Raw genomic sequence first — 17,576 nt, 5'->3', positions numbered from 1 at the left:
AAAAGAAAAGGATTATTAGATTATGAAAATATTATAAGAGCGTGTAAAATTATTCACGATTATTAATTTAAAGCCGGAAGTGTATTTAGTATCGTATTTGATACATTACTTTCATTTCACATTAACATGTTCGATAAATGGGCGCACCTATGTCACGCGAAGAGTGCTGACGTCGCATGTGTATGTAATGTAGATAACGTGCTATTATTTCGTTTAAATATGTTATTAAAAATTATAAAAAAATTTCATAATTAAAATATTACATAGTAGAGTATGTTCGTTTTAAAAATATCAATAGTCGAATTGAATTGTTTCGAGGAATTAAGGAAATAAGGAAAGAAAAAAGAATGGAAATAAAAACAAAATACAAACGAAAATTATTATATAAAAAAGGAATTTCTATTTACATGTTCTCGTACAAATAGTACAAAACATTGTCCTTTCAAATTGTTACTTGGCAGTAATATTTTATACGAATTATAAATTATCACACGCGTAATAGTATCGCGATGTTTAAGTCGAGTGTATTTAGATTTTAAACAATTCTTTTTTCGAAGATTAAACGAGGCGAAATGTAGAGTGCTTTCGTTAACGACCTTAAATTCGTACGTATACGTAATGTAATAAATAAGGACATGGAATGACCATAGTTTTCATAATATCTATATATTTATTTGTACGATAATGAATTTGTCAATTAAAATTTCTCGAATGTTCTTATACGATAGATTTCTCCTCTTCACAATGTTCAATTTCTACGTCCTTTAGATTCTTTTTCTTCTTCGATATTTTAGGCTTTCTGTAAATAAAATGACGTTTATTTAAGTTAATTATTTTTTATTTATAATAAAAAATATTCACTGCCTAAGCCTATTTTGCTTACTTGCCAAAATCTTCTCCATCTTGAAGCGTTTCCGGAAGTGTACATCCTGCTGTTTCTGGTAACAATAGGCAAAGCATAGCTCCCATGATCGGTAAACTTCCAAAAATAATTGGTGGGAACCATTCTGCCATGTGATTCTTAAAAACGTGAATAATATTGTTATTTATTATTCATATAAATTATATATATCCATAGACATACAATCAAATGAATTTATTTTGTTTCGATATACCAAAGATACTACAAAAGGTGCCACAATAGAACCTATCCTTGCACACATACTGCTAGTGCCTACGCCCATGTTCCTAACGACCGTAGGGAATAATTCACCGGAGAAAAGATAAACCGAGGTAAAAGCTACCGACATGCCGACAATGCCAAAACAAACGAGGATTAGCCTCAGCCATGCGAGATCTACAAAAATGATGGTAATTAGTTAGGTAAATTAATTTTTGTCGAAAGATAGGATATTCTATCTTAATTGATGTATTTAAATGCCAAGTTTTGCAAGAAATAATCAATTTAAATCGTAAATATAAGATTATTATTTAAAATCACAAATTTAAAATTTTTAAAAAGATAATAAAAAATTAAAATGGAACATCCTGTATATTTTATGAATTTTTACCGTGCGGTACAATGATGAGAGCGAGAGATGAAAAACCAGCGATCACATTGCTACTGATCAAAGTGACTTTTCTCCCTAGCTTGTTCATCGCCCACCAAGCTACAAAATTTCCCGGAACCTGTATTGCTCCAGAGATCGCAAAATTGATGAAAATATCACCGCCTACTTGGCCGATGTACTGTGACATTCCAAAGAGACCCATTCCACAGACAATCCAATTAAAGAAGATCGACAAAGACTTCACTCTCATGTTTGGTGTGCGGAATAAGTCTAAGAAAGATGCATTGTGATCCTGGGCCGTCCGTTTGGAATTCTAACAGAATAAGTAAATCAGTTGATTGTTCGAGATCATTCAAGAAAATAAGTAGTATAGTGATTTAAAATTTGGTTGGATTAATTAAACTTACCTGATGAAGACAATGTCTTCTAACTGTATCTGGAATATCTTTATTTCCCGTTTTATTGATAATAGCTACTTTCTCTAAAATTTTACAAGCAGCCTTTTGTCTACCAACGGCAAGTAACCATCTTGGCGATTCAGGTACGATCCACCAATAACTTAAAAGAATAATAGAAGGTATTGTAATAGCTATTTGAAGGTGCTGCCAATGGCGAAACAGATAGGCGATTCCAGCCAAAGACATTTGTCCTAAACTGAAAGGAATTTGATAAAGCACAGTGATAGCTGCTCGCCATTGTGTACCGACTATCTCCATACCTAGAAAAATGATAAAATTTTCAATATCATTTAATAAAAATCAAGATAAGAAAAAGATAGTAAAAGAGAATAAACTTTTAAGATAACTTACAAATGACGTAACTAGTGACCATGGTTCCACCTGTAGCCATAGCACTGAGTAATTTAAGTATTAACAATGCTGGAAACCATGGAACTATGGCACAACCGATACCTGAAGCTAGTTGTAAAAGGACAGAGCCCATCAAAGGCAATTTTCTACCATATCTGCGAAAAAGGATAGTAATCATGGTGTAATCATCAATTTGATTATTTGAATCACAAATTTCAATTTTATAAATCTTTTTGTATACCTATCAGCTAGACTTCCAAAAATGACGTTCCCGAGTAATACACCGAACATCAAGATCGATTGTTGAATATTAGCATAATGAGATCTACTGCATACTAAATTCCACTGAAACGATAGTAAATGATACAAAATGTTCAAGAAAGACGATGTAAGACAATTTTCAAAGTACCTGGGATATTATAGTCTCTGGAAATGTACTTCTGTCGTATTCCCATTTCGTACATTCCATATTTGTTCCATTAATGTTGACCGTACATTGATCCGATGATACCGTTTGTAATGGTATCGTGCAGTTGTATTCTTGATAAGGCGCCATGAAGACGATTGCCAATTGATGCCAAGCAACTGGGAATTTAACGAGTGAGATTGCCAAACAAACGAGGATTTGCCATTTTCCAAGATTGCCGATTGCCTGTTGCACCGCGTCAATGTCTTCGCCATATTCCTCGATAGTTCCTGTGTCTTTTCCGTTCGGAACTTGTTTAACGTTCACATCCACTGAAAAGAGAAAAGTAATTTCGTTTCATTTATAATTCGTTATTTAAAGAAGAAAAAAGTGTTTTTAATTAGCAATATTGTAATAAGTGTGTTTGTGTGTGTGTGTGTGTGTGTATTTGATAATTTAATATTAATTATTTATCTTCTTATTTATTTTGTTATAAAATAAGTTATAATAAAACTTCCATTATCCGAACACACATTATCAAAATATCTTAACATCCAAACGTTCTATTAAACGAACTTCTATTATTCGTACTGTACACTATCTCCAGGCACAACAATGCAAACAGACACCTGTTTTTATTACAGCAATAGAAATAAAATTTAATTCGAAATAGATGTCGTAGCACATTTATTTTGAACTCATGTTCACATAGCATATAGCACATAATGACATCGAAAGTGGTAACTATTGGAGAAAAAGCAGAAATATTTAATAAATTAGAAAACGATATTATGATATTACATAGAATATCAGGATGTGGAAAATGCGATAACATTGATGTCAAAGGTTGACTCCTATGCGATAAAAACTATAATGAGAAGGATATTATTAAGAATATTTTAAATTCTAATAGCGAAATAGTAGAGGTATATATCAACAGTGAAGATATGCTTTCTTATGTTTAATCATTCGTGATACTAAAAAAAGGATTTCGTTGATTCGAAGATCAGACGGAATGCAATTATATTCAGCTTTGTACATTAAATAATTTATGCAATTTGACAGTTAAAAAAGAATGCAATTCCTAAATTCATAATAAAAACTATTTTTTTTTTACCATTATATCAATTTTGTGATAAATAAACGTATTACTTTCTTTAAAATATGGAATAATTCATCTAAAAGAAAAGCTTGTGTTTCATTATTCGAAAATTCTCATAAAAGAATGATCTTGTAGTCTTCCTATTAGATCGGATAATGGAGGTTATATCGTATCATCATCATTATCATCATCATCATCATCATCATCATCATCATCATCATCATCATCATCATCATCATCATCATCATCATCATCATCATCATCATCATCATCATCATCATCATCATCATCATCATCATCATCATCATCATCATCATCATCATCATCATCATCATCATCATCACCTTCATCATCATTATGTTATATGAGAGATCGTTGAAAGAAATAAGTTATAATTCAAAATAAGTAATAATTCACAGAAATAAGGCAATATGGATAAAAATAAAGGAAATTGTTTCAATTTTTGTTTTTTTATATAAAAGAAGAAGAATTTATAAATTCGTGAGATAAACAACAATTATCATATAGCTGTTATGCATTCAAAAATAATGAGACTATGATTTTTCCATCTCATATTAAAGAGATTTGCCGAGTTTGATCTCCTTTTTGATAAGTTTTTTCCTTCTTAGTGGATCCTACAAATGTTGCTTTTTTAAAGTTATTTTTTAGTAACCTTAGTATGACCATTCGGCCTGTGTCGTTCGCTAAATTTTTATTTTTAACAGACGAATTTTTCTCAGTTGTACAATAAATCACTTTGTCAAGAATTATTCCTCCTTCTCTCAAAGACGTGAGAGTAGAATTTAAATAAAAATAGTGCAAGCTAATTGATTATTTTTTTACTCAGACTGGACTTGCCTATGGTATTAACGCAATTAACATCGTAAATGATGTTTTTAGGTTAAAAAAAATCCCTTAATTCGCAAGAATTTATAATGCATGCTCGATAAAGACTTCTGTTTGATAACTCCTTTCCAGCAAGGTCTTTTATGTATTTATGACATTGTACTATAGATAAAGAAAACTCGTAAGAGATTTCTGAATACTAAAAATTACGGCTATTTTCGGTGCAAGTCTTTGGAGAATAGCAACTCCACGTATCCAAGTTGGATTATCCTTACCACAGTACGAATCTCAACAATTGCTACGAAAAGTTCATGAAGACGATTTAAGCTGCTACTACGGGACTACTGAGTAAATCTTGTTTCTAGTCATGGGTAAACCTATCGATGGGAACTCCATATCGTGGGTTGGAGCTTGGTAGCTAAGCTGTGACTTTAGCTCGAACACTGGTTCTATATAATTAGTAAGGATTTAGAAAGATTCTGTTTCTCTCAATAAGCATATAATACTTGTTTATTTTCATCATATTGGTAATTTAAATGTAAGTCTGAATGCACTGATAAGATTTTCAATCCTGTATTTCAATCTTGCGCCCATGACGGCCATGTAATAAAGTTATTAAGCATGTAAAATCTCGAATGGATTAAATTTAATTATAGAAAGTGTTTGTCAGGCTTATTGTCAGTATTAGATTTATTGTCATCTTAACCATTTTATGATTAAGATTCCTAAGCTTAACAATAGCTATGTGTAAATGTAAAGATAGAAAAAAACTATTTGCAAATGTATGCTAGGTAAATATATATTACTTCGATATCGAATGACTTTTTCAGTACAATTTGATAATCTTACGCTCGGTATCATAGTAGGAAAAATAATTCGAGACTCGAGACAAGCGTAGAACCCTTACTTGGATTAAAAATATTATCTTAGTAATTAAATTTAATCCTTGTAATGTGGTATGATTAAGGACGCACCTATATATTTTTGAAGTGTCAACGATAACGCTACGATCAAGATTAACTTATTTAAAGCCTCACAACATAAAGTACCTATCAAGTAAAGTACCTATCATAAAAAAATTTCTTCTTATCACTTTTACATACAAAATTTCAACCTGTTATGATGATTCTCGAAATGTATTTTATTTTTTCCTTGACCCTGATCAATTTATTTAAGATCATTTGATAGATGAAAGATATAGTTAATCTATTGTAAATTTATTGTTGTTATCTTGCCATAGTTTCTATTAGAAAAACTTTCTTGTTATCATTTTTATATAAGAAATTTCAATATGTTAGTACACAATGATCGTTCTTAAGAAATACTTTTTTCCCTTGATCTCAATCAATTTATCTGTAAACTTTGGATCGATAAATAATATAATTAACAATGCTATTATTGTATAAGTATAAAGAAAATTATATTATTATATATATATATATATATTATTATATTATATACATATATTTTAATATATTATTATATATTGTTATGTATATAAACAAAATTTGTTTTTATATATTAACGTTCGAAAGATGTATCACATATATTATAGGATCATTGTTTTTAACATGATCGATCTGATGAAAAAAGATTATTATTACTTCTATATAAGAAATTTCCACATAAGATAATACAACGATCTTTCTTGAAATGTAATTTTTTATCCTGACCATGATCAATTTATTTGAAAATTCTGAATCATTGGCAAATATTAACAATTAACAAATGCTTTGTTATGTAACATAAATTTTCATCTAGATATTAACGTTCGAAAGATCGATTACATACATATATATACACGCACACATTGTTCTCAGCGTGAACGATTCAATGAAAAATACAATTATCTTTTATAAAATATAATAACTATAAAATGATCTAAATTCATTTATTTACTATCGAATATTCGCCCTTTAAAATCGCATTTTATTTACTCGTCATCATCTACGTGTGTATGTATACATATGTATAATATAGCAATGTACATACGATGAATGTATTATGAAGCGTGGAAGGAGTGTCATTGACGTCAGAAAACGTCGTTTTCTTGCGCAACAAGTGGGTGTGCGTACAAGAAAGTCTCAGGATTGGTCGATTTTATAACCACCGAGTGCTTATCATTGACACGACTACTTTTTCGCACATGTCCACGATTTATCATTCGTGAAAGAGCTCGCCGATGTAGTGTTCACCACTAGTCTAACACATAAACTCGCCGGAAGCAGTAATTAACTGGTGATAACTTGTATGAACGAGTAATGTTACTTGACGATAATTATTATTGTTATTACGTTATCTAAAGGCAAAAGATGGTGTTCTCGAAAGTGCAAAAAAAAAAAAAATATATGTAAATATAAAAATATTTTGTGACGAGTAACAATATTGAGTTTTGGTTCGAGAAGAAAGACAGAGAGTATTTTTTATTTTTTACTTGTTGTCTTCACTTCCATCCTTGCTCATATTTTACAAATCTTTTTATTTGCATTTATCTTTATTTGTCTATTGGAATATAAAAGAAGAAAAAGAAGAAGTCATTGGAAAAAGAATAAGGAATTCGAGTTCGTTTGATATTTAAAATCTATATAAATCTAAAAATCATGATCCATATAAATCTAGAAAAGATACTTTCCCGGAAGGTTGACTCGATTTTACTCGTTAATCACAGTGTTTCTCATTGTTGAGACCAGACAAATGTCCGACGGCCTCGTAGATCGAATTTGCATTCGCAACGCGTGTCCACGTGACTCAGAACGTAAGGCCGCGTTATTCAAATTACGATAGAAAAGATCTTTTTCGATGCACGTAGTATTGTTTAACAAAGGTACATAATATCTTATAGCTATAGTAAAAGAATACAAAGTAGAAGAATCGTCGTAATCGATCAAATGTTACGAAACGTTATATTCAATACGTTGCACATTCTCGATGCATTTAGTTTGTAAATTGTAAAAATTTTCATTTTATTTTACTATATATTCTGATACTTTGATTATTTCTGATCATTTATCATATATAATTAGTTTTTTTCTGCGAAAAATACTGCAACATTCGTATAAATCATTCAATTAAATTGATCTTTGTCAAAGTAAGTTCAAGAATAAAGGGGGCTATCCATAGTCATTACTCATTATCAATGTCATACGTTTCTGTGTTTTCCTTTATATTGCCTAATATCATCTATCAAGAGTGTAACAAATGTTAAGAAAAAGTGTATATTAAACAAATGCAAAAAAAGAAAAAGAAATAGAGGAAAATAACTTCAGGCGTATCTGGACATTAAAAACAATAGTTTATGCAAAAAACACATTAACAATAAAAAAAAAAGAAAGAATGATAATAATGGATTATAATCCGTATGATAACACGTTCCAACGAAATTGCATCAGAAATTCAAAAGAATCGTTGAGAAAAACAAAGAAAAACCTGATTTCCTTCGACGAAAAGATAAATATATTTCCTATGACATACATGTATTTCTAAATATCGAGTTCGAGTTTAATGTAAAATTCGAATTTTCCTAGTGTTTGTTATCGAAAAAGAAATATGATCGTTTAAAATTAATGCAATCCATAGGAAATAGTTTGTAAGAAAAAAGTTCTTCGTCGTAAAAAATATAAAAAAAAAAAAAAAAAAAAAAAAAAAAAAAAAAAGATAAAAGAAGATAAAAAGAAAAGCAATGTACGAGGTGCATACAAACTATAATATGCACGTTAACCTCGAAATACTCAACCTTCGCATCCCAAGTGTAACACATATTTCGTTTTCCTTCTTTGGAGACGTAAAAGGTCGATCTACCACATACACACGTACATATATATTCTTGTTGCGCATGTCCTCCTCCTCGATTCAAGATCGATTTTCCTGGAATCGATGCGTACTTCGCGATCTCTCATCGTAACTTGTCTCGATTAATTGGATTTGATCGATAATAATTTTTTCTTCCCACCAATTCGACACAAATAGTTACATATATATATACATATTTTTTTCTTTTTTTTTCTTTTTACGGCGATGCGTCCAAATGTTATAGATAAGAAAAGAAGAAGAAAAGAAATAGGAACAAAATATTTTTTTGTTCGAAAAAAAAATCCATACCATATCCATTGGTTTGCGTATTCTTCATATCACTGTTTGGTTTTGTTGATATTTCACTTGTTAGTGCGTTAAAATCACGCCCTACTTTTCACGATAATTCGTTATCTGTAACATAAGGAAGAACGAATAGGTTCAATGATTGATGATCTGCAGGTATTTTCAGATAAAAAATAATAAAAACGAAGAAAAATAAAAATGTCTTAAATGTTTAAATGTTTAAAATGTTAAATGTTAAATGTTAAATGTTAAATGTTAAATATTTAAATGTGTTTTAAATGAAACGATGTCTAACGTTTAAAGAGACATAGTACAAAGTTCTATATTTAATTTTGTTTTGAAAGTTCTATATTTCATTAAGTCTCATTTATTTCTTCTATTTGAATATTGAATTTTTTATTAGAAGCCCTACCTACACTTGCATATTATTTATCTTATTTTTTATCCCATACGAAACAACAAGTTACATTTTTGTTGTATAAGCAGGACTCATTATATAAATATGTATATGCAAACGAGTTTCTTAAAAGTGATGTGACCGATAATTCTAACGGTGCCTTGCCCAACATCGAAGGAGTGTTATAAAATGAAAAATATTATTTGTCGTAACATCACATTGACCTTTGAATAAATTTTTATCTATATTTGTTTTTCTTTATTTTCTTTGTAATGAAAGAATCAACGCTTACTTCTGTCGAATCATTTACATTTTGTTTACTGTTGTCTTTATATGTTAATATATGTTATATATGTTAATCGACAAGTTGTTTTTTATTTATTGGAAAATAATCGTACTTTCTCAATTTATTTTGCGAGTCGAAGAATTTCTTAATTTTTTTTCTTTTTCTTTTTTTTTCCTTTTAATTATATACATAAGCGTTATCGATTTAACGTGGTGAAGGACTTCAGTAATGGCAACGAACGCTTCATTCATTCGAGCTCGAAGTTAACGACCTATTCGAAAGCGTTGGATAGCAGTGAAAAAAGAGACAAAGAAAAAAAAAGAGAGAGAGAGCGAAAAAGGGACAAGAAAAAAACAAGTGAAAGAGAGAGAGAGAGAGTGAGAGAGAGAGAGAGAGAGAGAGAGAGACGGTTTTACAATTGCAGTTATCTGCAGACACCAACGAATGGCAACACTTAACAATCCCCAACGAAGGAAGGTGTTCCATCCGTTATTACCTACTTCTTGATTACAGTTATCACGCCCGCTGAACGTTAATTACGACTAACAACTAGCGCGGAATCTGTGCAAGATTGGCGTCGAGCTACAATCAAAGCCCCCCTAGTACTCCAGTGAATTTTTGCAGACAACTTTAATGTCCTGCTTTTTCCGAGGTAGGCGCCTCGATCTTACTTACCGTTCACTAAAGAAAATGTTGATATTTTTATGATATAAAAATGTAAAAAGAAAACGATATTATAATAAATATAGATTATAAATATATTATAAGATATATATAAGTTGAAAATAATTCTGTTAAATTAAAATTTTATTATATAATTTATTAAATTAAAATTTAATATATAATTTATTTTAAAATAAAAATAATATATCAGATTTACCGAAAAGTTCTGTCTTCTTTGAGCGCATGAATTATAATATATATAAAATTATTTTCAAGTAAAATATAATAAAATTAATTACTAAAAAAAATTTATTTAAAAATTCTTTCAATCAATATTACACACATACGTATTAATTGGAAATAAAGAAAAAAGAAAAGAAAAAAAGAAGAAATTTAAAAAATATTTTATCTTGAAAATTTCAATCAGATATTATTCTAAACAAGACTTCGTTCAAAGTAGAATCAATTAAGAGAAGACGAACAACTCGTAATTGATCAAGACGTAATTAACCTCGTCAAAACATACGCTTTATTAATTAAATGCGTTGTTATACGATAACTAAATGAAGAGACAAACAAAGAGAGAGAGAGAGAGAGAGAGAGAGAGAGAGAGAGAGAGAGAGAGAGAAAGAGAGAGAGAAAGAGAGAGAGAGACAGAGGAAGAACAACAGATAGAAATAGAGAGATAAAGTAATAACGCAATATTTGATTAGAATCTTGTTCGTATAGTTACGTCCTTGCATCTTGACCGACACGAGTTAAAGCGAAGTTTTACATCGACCTGCCTCGTATTTCATTTGACAAATATTACATGCATACACACATATATATATATATATATATATATATATATATACATATATACAAGATTAGATCAAATGTACTCGTTAATACATTTATCTATGCGAAAGAATATCTTTGCACTCCGACGCGATGTTTAGTGCGATGCGTAAAGTAATCTTGAGCGCGTATCCATTATGCGGTTCATATTGAGTACCTTCGTGAAGCACGTTTTTCGAGTTTATTAATGAAATATCTGATAAATAAATGATAAAGCATAAGAATCGAAACGAATATATGTACTGAGAATATTGTAATACAATGAAAGTATTGTATCGTAACGGTGATAATTGACTGTTTTTTGATTTCTTTTTTTCTTATATTTTTTCTTTTTTTTTTTTTTGATACTTGAATATTTTTTATTTATAAACGAATTATAAATTAGATTAAATTAAAGTTAGATTTAAAATAGATTTATATATAAGATTTATATGTATGCTGATTTATATAATAAGTATACTATATATGATTTATATATAATTAATTTATAAGTGTAATAAGTAACAAAAAGTGAGTTTATTACAATGAAATGATAGTTATTTACGAATCAACTCAATATTTATACGAAATGGTAAAATAAGAAATTTTATTTATAAATTATCGTATATATTGGACTAATTCGTAAATAAGTGTTGTTTAATTTTAATAAAATTTTTATTTATAATAGTTACATATTTTTTAATCAACCTAATAATTTATATTATAAAATTTATTTCTCTGCAATTTCTTCTTGCACAGTGATATCATATTTCTTAGAATTCAATGATAAGGCCGAAATAATGATTAGTTGATTTGTTTTTTAGTAGTGGTGTAAAAGATGAAATTTCTCATCAACAGCTATTTAATAATGCTCATCGATTGATGTTGGTTTTTCGATAAAACGACTTATTCTTCCGAGAAACTTACTCGATAATACACAAATTTCGTAATAACCAAGAAGAATGAAGAAAGATTATTTACAAAAGTATTTGTATATGATGTGTTATAAATTAGTGGATTTGTTATCTAGTGTAAAAGGAAAAACATGATAAAACAGATGTATGTAATTAATATGTTAAATTAAAGCAAAAATTTTTTAATCGAATGATTAACACACGATTTGATTCAATAACAATCTCATTTTCTTGCAAAACAATAAGAAATGTCTTTTAATATGCTTGGAAATTACGTGGATTTTTCTATATTAAGATTTGGTAATTCATTAATTCTGAAGTTTATCCTGAAAGAATAAGAAATGTAGCTGATCTTGAGAATTAATCAAGGTTGTTCTGAAGATAGTCCTTGATATACTTGAACGTGTATACCGAGAAGCAACAGATCGTTTTGAAATCTGTAGAGACACTGACGATCTATACGTAGAAACTTGTAATACAAGTTTGAAGCTTTCGTTTTCTTTTTATTCATTTCGAAATAAACATATTTTCTTTTCTTTTTAAACATATAGTAATATCATGCCATGAAAGTGTTCTTTTTATTTCATAACTTCTCTTCTTTTGTAAAATAGATAGTTATTTTAGGTACAACTTTAATTAATTCAGTGTACGCCATCGGCTTTGTGAGCAAATATAATTTCAACCAATATGCTAAAAGGTATTACGATTGTAGATTTAATAGAAATGAGAAAAAAAAATTGATTTATTCTTTTATTATAAAAGAAGTTAAATCTTCGTGACAAATTAATCCGTTTTCATTAATTAACAGATTATAAACGAAACTTTAAAATAAACATAATTATAGAATCACTGAGACGACTTACTTGAGATTGGCAATATGTGCTAAACGAAATTTGGAAAGAGAAAGAGAGAGAAAGAGAGAGAGAGAGAGAGAGAGAGAGAGAGAGAGAGAGAGAGAGAGAGAGAGAGAGAGAAGGAGAGAAGGAGAGAAGGAGATATCGCAAGTTTTATTACAAAAAAAAATCTATCATAATATGAAATTATAAAAATATATATATAATGAAATGTTTCGTTCAAGTTTCGCGAGATGTAATGCGCGGATGGTGGCAGATAAATTTGGCACTCATTATTCTATCATTCCATTCATCCAAATAGTCACATGCTGAGTTTTTAAATATCGAGGTTGCACGCGACATGGGGAAGAACATTTTGCGAAATTGTTAGTGTTATCGTTTCTATCAATACGCTTGAGTTAAATAATATTATTGTTAATTGAGCTTGTAATTATGATAATGGATTAATTTTTTTTATTTATATATTTAGATTTTTGCGTTTATGTGTAATAAAATATACTTTCACTATGTAAGAATATATTTTCCGAAGTACTTAGTCTTATAATGTAAATCTTTTATGTAAGTATAAATTTTTACGAATTAAAAAGTTGTTATGAATTTTTACAAGTATCATGTAAAAACAAAAAATATGTTCCTTGATACTTCATATGACAGACTATTTTCAAAATTGTTCGAACATCTTGAAATGACTTATAACAAAAAATATTTCACTGTTATTCAAAAAAGAAAATTATAAACAAAATTAATATTACTTGTATTTTGTAATTATAATCATGTTAACTTAATTTAGAATGATACTAGAGATTTTTTTATCTTCTTCAATAAAAGTATTTCCTTTTTTTTAATGTTTTAAGAATGCAAAAATATTCATGGATAATTGGTGAAATGTATGATAACAGATCTATTATATTCTTATGTTTATCCTGTCTAAGTGATCAGAAAAACCAGGTAAGTACAAGCACTTTTCTAGAAAAACTAAGTATACTGAAAAGTAAGTAACTCAGTCAACTATCAAAATAAATAAAAACTGATGTTTATTGACCGACCCTACAATTATTAAATGGTACATTAAAAAATGTTTTTTTTCTAAGTTCTTTTAAATTATTAAAATAATTATAATATGAAATAAACAATGAAATCATTTTTTTCAATTTTTTAACTTAGTCCATTGTCATACTGAAAAAATTTATCTAATAAATAATTTGATGAGATAATTACGTTACATCGTCAACAGTTATATTATTTAATAAAAGCAAAAGATCTATTCAGGTAATTTTATATCGGAAAAGCCACGATCTAAATAAGTTGAATGGTAAAATCTGGAAAAGAATTCGAAGAAAACGATTGGTTCAATTACACTTTTTGGAACGCGCTGACTCATTCAACGATTATATTTATTCTTCGAGTGTATACAGTTGCTTCAGTCGTGCAACTTATCGTACAGCCAATTAGAAAAGTAGTAACGACTGTTTTTTCTGTAATACATCGGTCAACTTTATGCCTTTACTTTGCATGTATCTATGATACTACGCATGTTCGATCGATCGATTAGTTAAGAAAATCTAATGTTTTCTTTCTTTTATTTTATCAGAGTATATTATAAGTTAATATATTAAGAAATTTATCTTATAAGTAGATTTAATCATGTGCCCGTTTAAAAATATTTATTATCAGCTTAACGTAAGCTTGAAACGTAATTGTGTACGTAATTCGGGTGAATAAAAAAAGTTGTTATGATGTATATGATTTTAATCACGTGTTTTTTTTTTTTTTTAATTTCCAGTGGCATCAATAATATTGAAGAACAGATAAAATATTATACGATATTACATCACCTGATTTATTGCTTGAAGACCAACGTTGATCACAAATATTTTTTATTTTCGATAGGTTTTTTCCTCTTCTGTTTTCAGACCGAAGATCACTATAAATGTCAACGAAGGACATTCGATTGATTCTTGTAGAAAATGATTAACCGATTCTGATTCAACCGAAGTTACGAATCAAAATACTAATGTATCTTTTGATCGATTTTCTTTTTTACGTAGAAGAAAGTTTACATGCTATACGTTCAAGTTCTTAAATTCATCGCACGTTAAACTTTGAATAAACGTGAACAAAGAAGATATAAACACGACGCTGCACGAAGAGAGTTTGGTGAACGATAAAGCGTCTAAATGCGGACGAAAGTCACCTTGCTCGAAAAAAGCAAGAAGAGAAAGTGTTCAGGTTCACGACAGTGTATCAACCAGTATAGTTATTGTCTTCGATAAAATTTCTTTCATTCAAACAAAAAAGTAAAGAAAAAAAAAAAAATAATAAAAACAAAATAAATACAAGAATATAAAAATAAATTCAATCGAAAAATAAAGAAGAAGAACAACAACAAAAAAATAAAAAGAACGGATAAAATAAAGAAGATAAGAAAAAAACGAAGAAGAACAAGAAGAAGAAATTGATTGAATACTTAATATTTGTTAAAAAAGAAAAATAATGCGATTAAGCGAACGAGTAAGTTGATGCGTTAACTCGCGTTGCTAGCTCGTGCGAAACTGACGAACGAGAAGGCTTTTCAACGACGATTCTTCGTGAGTTTTGTGCTGCTTTTGCTTATACTAATGCGCGTTCACCATCCGCGGCCGCCGGAGAGTATTGAGAGGTGGAGATAGAGAAGGTGGTGGTGGTGGTGGTGATGTGGTGGTGGTTGCTGGATGCTTGTGAAAGGCGAAGAGGACGGAGGGAAGAATCGAAGCTATACGAAGGCGCCTCGACGGAGAACGCGACGAGGCGTCGCCACCAGTGGAGTCCATCTTGGCGTCGCGACATTCGAGGAAACGGGATCTCTTTATATGAGTTATTTATGTGTCTATATATATGTGTATGTGTATGTGTATGTGTATGTATATTTGTATGTGTATGTGTATGTATATTTGTATGTATATTTGTATGTGTATGTGTATGTGTATGTGTATGTGTATGTGTATGTGTATGTATATGTGTATGTGTACCCTTACCAACTACGTATGTACACATGGATATCGTCTAATGATCTCCAAGAAAATCTTTAGTTGTTCCTTCCACCTTTCATGGATTTTATTTTATCTCTTTTTTATTGCTACTTGCAATAATTATTAATGTAATTTCTTTCATGTGGTAAGACTCTTGATACATCGTTTGTGGGAAGTTTAATTTTATATAGGCTAAAATGATCAAGATCAATTTATTGTTCTTAATATAATTTCGAAAATAGTCTTATAATCATTATGAATTTATAATTGTGCGTAATTATGATTTATAAATAGAAGTAATATCTAATATTGTATAATTTTGTATAAGTTGCAACATTTTTTCCAAATCAAATACTCCTATTTAATAATAACTTTCATTATTTGTAAACGATCATAGAGATCCTTGGAGAGAAATGGATATTTTTGTATTTCTAAAAGTTATTAAAATATCATGATATTCGTTTATTTTAAAGGTAAATAAATGTTATATGAATCGTCAGTTTTTATCTTACATCATTGTTTCAAATTTATTCATATTGTAATTTATTGATTTATCCGAAAAAACTATTTGAGTACTATTGAGAAAAAATAAAAATCTCGAATTAATATATTAATTAATAAAAATAATAAATTTTCCCTGTCATCGACTTCTTTCATCATAATGGTTTCCGAAGTCGTAGAAAAAAATAATAAAACGAGTATGAATTCATTGACCTCAATTAAGACACATTCTCTTAAAAGAATCATCGAGCAACTGCATCGGAATGGTAAACGTTCGTGATACTATGTATAATAATTTCCACATAAAGTGGCTTAAATTTAATAAATTTCTTGATTGTTACGAGCTAATCGTTGAAATTAGTCGAGCAACGTGATTCCGTCTCATTTCGTCCTGTTAGTTGTTTGAGTGAATATTATCAAATCCGGTTTTTTATTTGGCTGTCCGGGACAACCTTGAAACGAAAGATCTTGATCTTCTTTTTATACGTAATTTTAAAATAAACAAATATCGTAATAGATATATAGAATTTATATAAAATATTTTCATGTTATATATAATTCGTAAATGTTTTAAAAAACTTTTCTTTTCTTTTTTTTTTTACATCATTGATTAAAAAATGCTTCAAATTTTACCGTCAATTATTTTATAACTGGCTATAAACGTTTTTAATTGTCATGATTAATGAATGATGTTATAATTGAAGAATCCCGGTCACGTTAATTTCGTGTGAATAAACTATAATTTAAGAATATTGTTATTATTTTTCCTTTATTATTTTATTGTTTAAGTTACGATATCGTATCGATAACTGGAAAACGATTGGGCAAAAAGACTTTATAAGACGTAAGCACAGTGAATTTCCTTTCTTTTTAAAAATTAAATGATGGACTTTTTGAGACTTTGGAATATTTGAAAAAAAAAATCTCGGTATCTTCGTTTTGCTCATGATGACCCATGATAGTCGGTCATGGATTTTATTATACGTATGTATGAGTAATGGCTTCAGTTTATCAGAGATTACAATGTAAGCAATGTAAGTATTGCATCTATTGATGCTGTGAATACACTTGGAAATGATTTGAATTGAATGGATCCGTCAATGGAATATTCTCATGCTGATAAAATGCCGCAGATATATTCGATGTAATTAGAAAGTAACAAAGTTTTATCAAAGTCCGAACTAATGAGACTGTCAATTTATAAATTTATAGATACTCATTAATCATACAATGGTAACGATAATGATAATATAATCATTTTGAACACGTTTATATAAGATAAAAACTAGACATCGAGATGATAATTCATAATTATTATAATTTTCTTCTTCGTTGTTCGAAGTTATAAAATAGTATTAATTTTAA

General features: G+C 29.0%; 1 protein-coding gene across 3 annotated transcripts; it reads right to left on the bottom strand.

Annotated features, from left to right (window-relative positions):
* Window positions 1–377: 377 nt before the first annotated feature.
* On the bottom strand, window positions 378–15,329 carry LOC124947031 (organic cation transporter protein-like). 3 transcript variants are annotated; one of them, XM_047488621.1, is made up of 10 exons: window positions 14,538–15,318; window positions 8,773–8,877; window positions 2,730–3,058; window positions 2,562–2,665; window positions 2,321–2,475; window positions 1,919–2,229; window positions 1,512–1,824; window positions 1,116–1,297; window positions 884–1,020; window positions 378–799 (listed from the first exon to the last, which is right to left on the bottom strand). In XM_047488621.1, exons 2-10 carry the CDS (start codon window positions 8,798–8,800, stop codon window positions 718–720), a joined length of 1,641 nt encoding a protein of 546 aa, XP_047344577.1. In that variant the 5' UTR covers window positions 8,801–8,877; window positions 14,538–15,318; the 3' UTR covers window positions 378–717. The 3 variants fall into 3 exon arrangements, with proteins under 3 accessions (XP_047344577.1, XP_047344567.1, XP_047344587.1); XM_047488611.1 differs by lacking the exon at window positions 8,773–8,877 and having other exon boundaries at window positions 14,538–15,320; XM_047488631.1 differs by lacking the exons at window positions 1,116–1,297; window positions 8,773–8,877 and having other exon boundaries at window positions 14,538–15,329.
* Window positions 15,330–17,576: the final 2,247 nt, after the last annotated feature.

This window comes from Vespa velutina, chromosome 1 (assembly GCF_912470025.1).
Source record: "Vespa velutina chromosome 1, iVesVel2.1, whole genome shotgun sequence".
In the NCBI taxonomy this organism is placed as follows: Eukaryota; Metazoa; Arthropoda; class Insecta; order Hymenoptera; family Vespidae; genus Vespa; species Vespa velutina.
Note: the sequence above shows the minus strand (reverse complement) of the source record. Positions and strands in the feature narration are given on the sequence as shown.